At 37.6% G+C, this 11,955-nt stretch overlaps 1 protein-coding gene across 6 annotated transcripts in view; it reads right to left on the bottom strand.

Annotated features, from left to right (window-relative positions):
- Window positions 1–332: 332 nt before the first annotated feature.
- The window catches only part of LOC150101081 (uncharacterized), an 84,938-nt gene continuing 73,315 nt past the window's right edge, over window positions 333–11,955 (bottom strand). For all 6 annotated transcript variants that reach the window (XM_090401324.1, XM_090401322.1, XM_090401323.1 and 3 more), the window contains 2 exons: window positions 10,900–10,927; window positions 333–1,683 (listed from right to left, as the gene is read on the bottom strand). In XM_090401324.1, the coding sequence (XP_090257450.1) occupies window positions 1,316–1,683; window positions 10,900–10,927 (396 nt within the window). In that variant the 3' untranslated portion in view covers window positions 333–1,315. The remainder of the gene's footprint in view (window positions 1,684–10,899; window positions 10,928–11,955) is intronic.

The raw sequence follows: 11,955 nt of genomic DNA, 5'->3' as shown, positions 1-11,955 counted from the left end.
AACCTTTCATAAGTGGTCTTGACTACATTTAAATTGGCTAAAGGGCAAATAAATCCAGAGATCTTAATTCCATAGAACAAACATTAAACTTTTTCAAACTTCTCAGATCTCAAATAAGCAGAACATATATCCAACCAGAAGAAATGGAAATTATCTACCACCTAAAGATGGCTGGATAGGTAACTTTATGAAATTATAAATTGAAATTAATATTTTTGAAGACATTCTATGAGATTTAAATAATAAGCTTTTTTAAAATATTGGAATGAGATGTTACTGCAAATGAAGTAATATAATTTACAAAACAATATAAATACAAGATATGGCACTGATTAAGAGGTTGCTTCTGATGTCCTTTATTTGTATGCACGTACACAAAATAATCCCACTAATCTCTCTCTCAAATATGCACCATAGGTAAAACTCTCAGCACTCACCTTTCTTCTCTACTCTAAGACAATGTATTAACAGTCTATGAACAGAAATGAGCATATACTGATAAGTGAAGCATTTAATGAACCACTGGTCCCCCTGGTATAAAAACATACATGAGGCTTAATATAAATATATATGTGTGGATAATATAAGAATGTCATTAAAAACTTCTTTCTGCAATAAATTTTATATATAAGCAATTAAAACAAAGTCATTTAAAAAATATGATCCAAAATAAAGGACTAAACTGTACTAACAATGCATGAACATATGACTTACATAAAATACTGAATGGTGAAAACATTGCTTTATCAAACAATAAATTTTACATAACACAAGACTAAGAAAGTACTGTGTGTATATATATATATATATAAAGGTAACAATCAAGCAGCAGCCACCTACATTTTCAGAGAGCACAGACAGCTACTTCGATGGGAAATGAACTGCTGAAACTAATGATCTGAATGCAATGAACCAGCCAATGGTCACTAATTACTTCAAGCACCATACAAAACTACACCAGAAATTTGTTTCAGTATGAAAGAAACAAATTTACAAAATAATGTGTTGTTCTTCATATATGCCAAAAACCTATCTCAGCCTATTTAAAAATCTTCCACATGTATTTCAGGATGAAGCTCTAAAATTAATCAATAAACTGAACAAAATTTAGTAACTCTAAAGATGTTTACAAAGTTACACATTTGTATAAATTTACAATATTTCTTTGCTCAAAATCATCTAAGTGTGGTTATGACTATGAACCAGAATATCACAATTTCATACTTTTGCATATAAAACATAGACTTTTTAAATTGTAATTGCACAACAGAAATTATATATATGTGTATATATATATTTTTAATTTTGCAAGAAATCAGTTTTTTGTTTTTTGCTTTTTAGTTTTCCTGCCAGGCACACTTCTTACATTTTCCTCTTTATGAGTTTGTTTACTGGAATCATTTTCACCAGCCAAGGTATCTTTTTTCTCTGACTCATTGCGATCCTCATCTAACTTGGTAGTTTCTTCAGGCTGATGTTCTTTTTTATCAGAATAATTTTCTTCTGCTATGACATCTTGTTTCTGCCTCTGCTTTGAAATTTTATTTTTCTTAGGGGTTTTCTTTTCCGATTTCTTTCGTATCAATCCAGCATTTCGTTCTTTCTCATGTGGAGGTTGATAAATAACCTCTTTTCGAAAAGTGAAGTTTTCTGCTTTCAATTCTTTTTCATTGCTTTTCATTACTGCAATGTGAATAAAAAAATAATTAATGGAGAACACACATAGCATAGCAAATAATGTGAACATTCAGGTTCTTAAATATATTCAAATTAAAATTATTTTTCGACAAGAGAAATGTTATTACAATATGCTGGCTGGCTTTTAAGCAATCTTGTCCACTTCAAAATCTGCATGCAGTGGAACCATTTGTTCACAATTACACTGTAGAATTGTGCCTATGAGACTTTGGTGAAGACTTTTTCCATAGTTTGTTAAAGCGAATGAGTTCATCAATAGGTGTTAGGTACAGTAAGTTCTCACTAGCAGATACTGTAATAAACTAATGAAAAGTCCTGACTAGTCAAATGGGCACAATACTATGCTCAAGAAAATTCAGTGTAGCAAACTATCATTATGCTCTTATTTAACAAATCGTTCTTATGGTTCCTACAAGTTCTTTATAGTGAAAGCCAAATATATTTTATTTTCCTCCATCGACAACTATTCTAGAATTCAGAGGAATCTTTATAAGTAAGTATTAATTTTTGAAATCACTAATCAAAAGGTTTATGATGGTAAAAAAAAAAAAAAATAAATAAATTACATGATAAGCAGAAAAACAGAAATTATCCATTGAACCTCTAGGTTCTTCAATGGATAAGGCATGACAGAATTATGAAGTGAATTTTAATTATAGTAATACAAAAGAAGAGAAGCACTAAGAGAGAGAGAGAGGGAAAACATATTCCAACAGACTGATGTTAAAAAGTATACTGCATTATGGGACATTTTGAACAGCAATCCATTTGTCCACTACCATCTACAGACTTCCATTCTGTTGATTCAGGGCTACTTGCAGCTTAAGGATTGCATGTTGGGACCAGTGCCTGCTCTTATACGAGCCTGCTTTATCTGTAACAAATAGCAAGAGAGTCAAAACACTCCATCTTCCTATACATGTATATATGTATAATGATGAAATCTGTATGCAGCGAGCAGAATGTTGCAGAAATTAACAAATTCTACAAGGAAACAAAATTTGTTTATTCCTAATGGAGATTTTATTGCTTTGTCCTCTACAGGAAAACTGAGACTCAGCTGCAGGAGAAGAAAGAATGGAGTATCAGTGACAAACTGAAGAAAACATTGATTCATGTAGGGAAGCATATGATGAAACTTTTCAAGCAAGGATAGAAAAATTTGAACTTCATGGTAAATGCCAGAAGTTAAAGAGAAGATCCTGGACAGTTTTTATATACATATTTATTTGACAGAAATGACAAAGGTAATTTACAAACTAAAGATAAAATTATTCTGGATGTCTAGAGTAATTACTTTGAAAGAGATAAGCATCCTATTAAATTAGGTAAGAAGTGATAGAACAGTGGTGAGCAACATTCCACAGAAACTCTATGGGGTATGGGAGTGATGCCAAATCTGTTTTTGTTGGACATGTCCATTTTCCAGGATTAAAAAGTTTTCAGAAGGGGACAAACCTTGCCAATGCCCACATGACATAACTCCATTCACCAGGTCAATCCAGAATAGTAACTGTCACCCAAGGGTCAGACTAGTTGGCTGAGTGGTTAGTGGGTTCAAATCCCACCAAGGACATGGATGTTTGTGTGTCCTACAAACCAATTACCATATGTAGTGCTGTGACCTATGTCCTGGTGCAGTATGACCTTTGATGTCTTTGCTTCATAAAAAAAAAAAAGGGAGGGGATCGAGACAGCCTTACCGTGCCCCCCCCCCCCCAGTAGTGTTGCCTTGTGGTACATTGTTGGTGCTTCAGACAAAAGAAGCCCCAGAGATGAATCACAGGCAACATGAAGCTATGTCTCAAACAAGGCATCCAAAGGTTTCCAAGCCTCCTGGACTACTTACAATTATGAAGAATTCAAAACATAAAAGTTCCATGCCGGCTCAATCGTCATCCAAAATAACAACGATTGCATTGCTTGTTTAGGTGGAGGGCAAGCCTTGAAAAATATGTTACAGTCCCCTAATCAACACTACCTCAAGATATGTTCCTAAACATAGATGGGATATCTAAATCCATCGGCAAAATAGCCAAAATAAAGCAACTGACGTCTTGACTCTCCAGGAAACCCTGGAGACTGTGCCTGATACAGCCCACAATAGATGTGTCTTATAACTGCTACCTCAAGCATGACCTAGCAACCTATATCTGGCCTAGTCTCAAGGATATAACCCAAAGTGTTCCTGATACAGAATACTCCATAGGTATTAAAGTTCAAAATATCACCATATACAATGTCTACAAACCTCCATCACAATCCTGGCCTGATCAGATGGACCGACCTCCTCACCCTGCTATCTATGTTGGTGACTTCAATTCCCATCACACCATGTGGGACTATTCCTCTAACAACCGGGATGGTAATAATCTAGCTAACTGGATGGATACGTATAACTTGTATTTGAATTATGATGCCAAGCAGGACGGCACTCTTTACTCAACCAGATGGAACAGAACCTACACTCCCAGATCTGTGCATGGTCACTAAAGACTCCGAAGACCACCCTCTTCCATCAACCAGAACCATCCTTAACAGATTCCCTAATAGCCAACATTGTCCTACATTAATAGATAGGAACATCAATCCCAGTCATCAGCAGCACACCAATCGTTAGATGGAATCTCTGCAGGTCCAACTGGACTGCATTTCAGAAACAAATCGAGCAAACCATTAGAGCAATTCCACCCACTCCTAATTGCTATCCTAGATTTGTTAAACTACTCAAATCTGCAGCAAAAGTGTCTATTCCTAGAGGCTACAGAAAACAATATATCCATGTTGGAGTAGAGAAAGTGAGGAACTCCTAGCCAAATATGAGGAAACCGAAGATCCAACTATTGCTAAGGAGCTCATATCAACCCTGGATAAAAACAGAAAGGAAAGATGAAACTCGACTATCAATGAACTCGATTTCGTCACATCTAGTCGGAGAAGCTGGTCATTTCTGAGAAAAATTAGGTAAAGCAGAGCCAACGACACACAAAACAACAGAGATAACTCCTGATCAAATGGCTAACCATTTATTGAAAACCTCCAAGATTCATCCCAGCTCTACCAGGAAAATTGCTGTACAAGCTTCCATCAGATAAATCCTGAAGACGGGAACCTGAGCTTCCTGAATTCGTACACCCAGTATCTCGGGAAGAGGTACAAATAGCCTTAAAACTTACCAAGAATGGCAAAGCTGCAGGAGTGGATGGTATACTCCCTGAGTTCCTAAAACATCTTGATCAACATGGCCGGCTGCCCTTTTCTCAGAAATCATCATGATAGTAAATTACCAAAGCTGTGGTGGGAAGTCAAAATAATTGCCATGTCCAAACCAGGGAAAGGTCCAAATGATGTGAAAAACCTACAACCTATCTCCTTGCTTTGCACCACCTTTAAGCTCTTTGAAAGAATTTCACCATTCATTGAAAGAGCACTCCCGACTGAACCTAGCTATAGCTAGCTTCAGGCCAGGAAGAAGTTGCTGTGACCAGGTCCTGGCCCTGACAACTCAAATTGAAGCAGGCTTCCAGAAAAATATTAAATCTGGAGCCACTTTCATTGACCTAACATCTGCTTATGACACTGTCTGGATCAGGGGCCTCCTCCTAAAACTAGGAAACATTATAAAGTGTAAAAAAATTTTACAACTTTTTGAATCTATTCTCTCCAACAGAAAGATCCAGATCCATACTGGTGGAAAAAAGAGCAGGCCCAGATTCTTTCACAACGGTCTTCCTGAGGGCTCTGTGTTATCCCCTATACTTTTTAACATCTACGTGTATGATCTATCTCATACCAGATCAAGCAAGTATATGTATAAGAACCTAGCGATCTTACATCAATCTACCTCCTTTACCAACTTAGAATCAACCTTGAATACAGACCTGAACATTCTCTTCCAGGATGTTCAGGTCTGTATTCAGGTCTTGAATACAGACCTGAACATCCTGGAAGAGTACTTCAAGCAGTGGTACTTGAAGCCAAATCCAACGAAAACAGTGTCCTCAGTATTTCACCTACAATGCAGAGGCAAATCGACAACTCAACCATCTTTCTGTGGAAAAATGGTAGAACAAGAGCCTCACCCAAAGCCTAACCTATAAAAGGTACATCATCAACCTCTCCAATAAAATTAAAACCAGAAATAATATCATTTCAAGGCTTGCTGGAACAACCTGGGGTTGTGGTGCAGGTCGTCTGCACTAGCCCTCGCATTCTCTGCAGCAGAATATTGTGCCACTGTCTGGGAAAGAAGTATGCACAGACACTAACATTATAGACACCCAGCTAAACTCTACCATGCACACAATTAGTGGGACAGTGAGAAGCACCCCTCTCTCCTGCTCTATCTAACATTGCTCCACCACACATACGGAGAAGACAAGCCTTGATTAAGGAATTTAATAAAACAATGAGCAACCCACTCCTGCTCCTATACCACTCTCATAAACCCACCTAGTCTTCACCTCAAATCTAGAAAGCCTCTATGGTCCATGGACGAATTCTCTTCAGCTGTGCTGCCATCAATATCTGACATACGGAGAGAATACTGGTCCAACAATCTCCAAACAAACGGCTTCCTGGTAGAAGATCCCTGTGCTCTGCAGCCTGGTTTTGATCTTCCTAGGAAGATTTGGTCATCAATAAACAGGATCAGAACTAGTCAGGGCAGATATGGCTACCTTCTACATAAATAGGGGCTGTCAGATCACCATTATTGTGATTGTTCTCCCGTGGTCCAGACGATTACTCATTATGTACGACTGCCCAAGACGCCAATTTCATGGTACAGGACATCCACAAGGTGATGGATGAGGCCTTGAATTGGCTTTCCAGCCTGGGCCTTGACCTGTAGTTGGTATAGTGGTGGTTATGAAGGAAACAGAAGATCACGGTCCCGTCTCACCACGAAAGAGTTATTCTCGTAGTCACTCTCATAGTCCTCGTCATAGTATCAGCAGAGCTCCTCATGTTAGAAGATGATGATACAAAGTGAAATGGACCTCCTCTAATGGATCAAGTTGTCTCACACAAGACACAACTGCTCTCTACTTACACCTCAGATACAGCTACATTTATGTTGTGAGAACATGCAGCCTTGTCATACTTGTTGCAGCAGGATGATAATTGTCCCTGGCTTGATTATGACAAGTTACTTTTGCTTTATTTTTTTAAAAAAAAGGAAAGACTTAGAAAGCAGGTTGTGCCTTTTATGTAATGAACTTTTATATGTTAAGATTTTCATCATTTGTTTCTGGAAATTGTGATTGTATTTTTCACTTACCAGTTTCATGTAGCCATAAGCATAAACAAATTAAAAAAAAAAAAAAAACTCCCTGAAGGGAATTAAAAAGGTATTAGCAGAGGATGTATAATAATTCATTTATTTAATGTTTTTGCATGATTATACCTTACTGATCAATCCAGAACAGTAACTGTCACCGAAGGAATATAAAAGAAAGGTAATTTCAGATTCATCCCGTAGCTCATCAGTTACATCAACATCCTAGTGATGCCATGCTACACCTTTATTTTCTTATTGACAATAACTATGATTTCTTTACCACTTCTTGCAGGTTAGTTTTACAAGATTAATTTTTTTTGCATTTGTATTCAAAAAATAGTAAAGGAAGTGAAATATCTTACACTTACTGAATTTTAAAAAGTATTACAGTGGAACCTCGGTTGTCGAACATAATTCGTTCCTAAAGGCTGTTCAGAAACCTGAAACCATTTTTCCATAAGAATTAATGTAAAATGGATTAATCTGTTCCCGATTCCCAGATGATTGCTTATTTAAACCTTTATAACAGCACTTCATGCATAAAATCGTATACAAAAACAATGAAAATGAATAAAATCTTAAACAAAAAGAATAAACACAATAAATAGATAAAATATAGACAAAAATTTAACTTCACTTTAACTATACAGAGGGGAGTTGTAATTTATGAAAAAACAACAAAACACAAAGAAAATCAAGAAAACGCACCGCAAATTCGAGCAGGTGTTTGCACTGTGCGGAGGCTGTCATGAAAATGACGCTCCCACCTTATATCTCAGCCTGCAGAGCACGTGGTTGCTGGTTTGCCTGTTCGGGAACTGAGATTCTATTTGGAAACCAGTGCGTTTTTTGTTCAAAAATACGTTCAGGAACCAATCTGTTCGAGATCAGAGTCATTCGACAACCGTGGTTCTACTGTATTTGCAAACATGTAATTCGCATTGCTGTTTATTGTCAACAGAAACATCTTTTCTTCTTTATCAAACATTTTAACTCAGTGTTAGTAAAACTTGTTTCAAGCTATGAAAATGCGACATGAAATTAGATTCCTCAACCTTTATTCATGCAATAAGTTCACAGTCCTGTTATGGCAAAGCATGCTTGGCCTTCACAAAGCCAATCTACATAAGATTAACTACCTTGACTCTATAGTCTGCCATGTCCGTTTTCCAGAAGGGAGGGATAAACTTTGCCAATGCCTGCATGACATAACTCTATTCTGAAAAGTCCTTATATATGTTCCTTGCATTCTGGAAAGAGTTTCAACTCAGGGTGTTGAGGTTTAGAGGTGAAAACACTAACATCCAACCTTTTAACTGTCACCAGTCAAATAATGGAAAAGGATCTCAAAGCTCAGACATAAAAATTATACAATCCACAATACCAATAAGGTAATATCATCTAATAATGTACATTTGCACTCCCCCATTAATGCCACTAAAACCATAGTCCATCTATGGCCATGTAGAGTGTAGTTTGAGCAGACTCAAACTAAACTCTTCATGACTCTACAAGCTATACATATGCTGCTGTGATCTGATGTTCCTTATCAGATAATGCATAATCTTAAATCTCCTTTTTTTTTAAAATCTTCTGTGGCTTAAGATTTCCTTACCTCATTCACTTTTATGCTGTTCCTACCACTACTCCAATTCTGAAAGTCATTCTGACATCTGATTTCTTATCCCTGTCACCAACTGGGTTCCTTTTCCCAATTCCAGTGATCAAGGTAGAAGAGAAGCTGAAGTATTTGCTGTAAGCAATGACCTACAACAAATTGACCATCTACTGATCAGAACATTCTACAACCCTTTCCCCTTACACACACACACACACACTGCATCTTTCCTTAACCAGTTCCAGGTGCACTGTTGAGATGAAAACTTCTCTTGGGAATTCAGATCACAATCTCTTCCAAGTTTCAACTTTAGTTGAACACCTTCCTCACAACCTCATATCATTTGACAATACAACAATGCCAAGTGGAAAGGTATGGCTTAGTCCTCTGCATAATCAGACTACTGGTTTCTATTTGCCAGATCTGGTGCTAGTTGTAATCTTGTTAGAGAAATTATCCATGCTGGAATGAGGGCCTTCCTTTTCCACTCTGTTCAAAATTCACACCCACTATTCAAACTATGATTTTTCCAAGAAAAGTGATTTGAGACAAAAAAAAAAAAAAAAAAAAAAAAAAACTCCAGCTCAATTCACAGCTTGCAAACACAACATGGAAATGACAAAATATAGAAAACTTTCCACCCGTGTCGATGGCACCTGCCCATCTGTGCACCTGCCAACCCAGCCTCTCTCTTGCACACACCTAGATGAAGATAACTAACCTCCTAGCATCATTCTTCTCATCCAACTCCTGCACAGACAACCAATGCAAATCATCTTTTACTTTACCAGGAATGAATGCTACATTGCATGCCTCCTGTGGCCACCTATCAGAAAGAGCTTGAGCAACCTGGATACCAAAAAAGACTTCTGGTACTAATGATATCCACCAGACAGGCTCCTGACCACAGAATGGAAAAAAAGATCTTCAGGCAATGAGTTGTGTTTGTAGCAGGTATAAATTGAAGGAATATGATCCTCCCAAGTACATGCAACTGTGTCCAGATGAAATGGCTGCAAAAAGGAAACTGATGGAGTTTGAACGAAGCATTGTAATAGGATGGCATCATCATCATCATACGTATCAAGGATTTAGGCCTAGTATGGCCTGTTCCGGCCTTAGAAGTCATCGTTGAATCGTTTAAGAGGACGTCCTGGTTTTCTTTTTCCTAATGGCTTGTACTTTAAGGCTTCTTTTGGTAATCTTTCTGTTTTCATTCTTTCTAGGATGCCATGCTGAAAGCATATCTCTTTGGTATGTAAATATAATATGTAAAACTCGCCATTCATCAGCCAACACATCAAATGCAGAGTTCTGAGCATCAACTGTAACATAAATCAGCACAAAACATTCAGAACCAAGGTTCACAACATGGGTTTCTGTGGTATGACCACAAATGCAAGCCTCGCATTATCGGAACCAACATGCAGGGCCATTTTCAGTGGATCAAAGAGCATGGAAGCTTGGAAAGCTGTGTTATGGAGCAACGAATCATGCTACACCCTCTGAGCAGAAGGACTGGTGTGGCAGATGCGCAATGAACACTTACCAGCGTGTTCTGAGGTGACAACATGGTCCTGTTCTTTCTGGTTTGGCCTCGGACCTGTTTGTGGTGCCAAAACACTGAACTACAAGGTATCTGAACATCCGAGACAATGATATACTTCCTATTTTGTGGTGCTTCTACAAACTGACCACTGTCTCTTTCAGCAAGACAATGCAACATGTCATAAGGCTGCTGTAACTGTATAGTTTGTGGACAAAAATGTTTCTACACTTGACTGGCCTTCACAGACCCGATATCAACTAATGAACACAAGTGGAATGATCTGTAAAATTGAATGAGGTCAATGGTTGTATGGCCCATAATGTCCATGACTTCATTACATGCCTACAGAAAGAATGGTCAAAAATTCTTATTGATCACTATTCTACAATTGCGGAAAATATTCAAAGATTTTGCAGTCATTGCAGTGAAAGGTCTTCCATTAAGGTAGGTGTCCCGCTGTTTGTTGCTCACTATGGTGTCTGTGGACTTCTCTCCAAGTAGTATATATAAAAGTTACTGCTATGTAACATTCTTAGATTATAAGAGTATTATGTAATTAATAGACAAGCTCATGAGTAAGGAATGCATGAAGGCTAATTTTAGTCATCACTATAAATATGAAATGGGAAATTTGACACAAAATAAATAAAATACTGCGTGAAATAAGAAGCATGTTTATTTTCAGTAATATCTGCATTTTACTAATTCTGAGATAAAACACAAAATGCATGCGTTTTTGAAAGTGGTACTTACAGTGATTCTGGATTTCTTTCATGGATCTCTAGAAAAGGAAGAAAATAATGTACATTATAATTGTGAAAAGTTGAAATATTACCTGCTCTTAAACAGATATTTCACAGGCAAAGCCTGTTATATAATTATTATTATTTTACTATTTTATTATTTTTTTATTTAAGTTTTCGATTCTCTGAGGTATCAATACAATTGAAAACTTAATATGACGAATGTGTTCCAACCTCAATCTCAATTCATGCTGAAATGCATATAAATCTGGTGAAAGGTCTTCATAATAACCAAATATACTGTAATTATGAAATCAATGTACATTTTACATACCAATTAGAAAAAAAAAAAAAGTACACGTGTTTGTATACTATCTACCAATAATTGCCCGGACACTTCAACAATTTACAATTGATAACAGAAGGCAAACCCTAATATCGGGAATGTCCACTTTTGGCTTTGATCACCTCCTACACCCTTTGAGGGCGACTTTCCACCAAAGTGTGGCAGATATCAGGTGGAATGTCTCCATTTATCAGTCAAAGCAGTACTGAGTTCAGAGACAGATCTGGGACGTGCTGTTCTGGGAATCACCGCTCCAATTTGTCCCACAGGTGTTCAATGGGTTGAAGTCAGGATTCTGTGCAGGCCAGGGCAGTCATTTAACACCCATCTCTTCACACCATTCCATACCAGCAGCAGCTTTGTGGCATGGGCATTGTCTTGGTAGTAACACAGGTCTGTTCCATAAAAACTCTACAGTACGGCAGCACCTGATGATCCAGAATATCAAGGTACTGAGCTGCCTTCATGGAAACACGGACAGGGACCAGTGGTCACACCCCAAACCAGCTGGAATGCACCTGACACCATTACTCCTCCACCAAACTGTGGGTACAACACACTGCGATAACAAGCATCACCAGGCTACCTTCGCACTCAGCCATCAGACTGGAAACAGGTGAACCTTGGTTCATTGCTTCCAGAATATCATTTCCACTGTTGAATTGTCCAGTTCACACACTTTTTGCACCAGGCCAGATGAACCACCTTGTTCGTTGCTGT

The sequence above is a fragment of the Typopeltis vanoorti genome, chromosome 12, assembly GCF_054136105.1.
Source record: "Typopeltis vanoorti isolate ZY-2024b chromosome 12, IOZ_Tvanoo_1.0, whole genome shotgun sequence".
Taxonomy (NCBI): Eukaryota; Metazoa; Arthropoda; class Arachnida; order Uropygi; family Thelyphonidae; genus Typopeltis; species Typopeltis vanoorti.
This window is presented reverse-complemented; position numbering and strand designations above follow the sequence as displayed.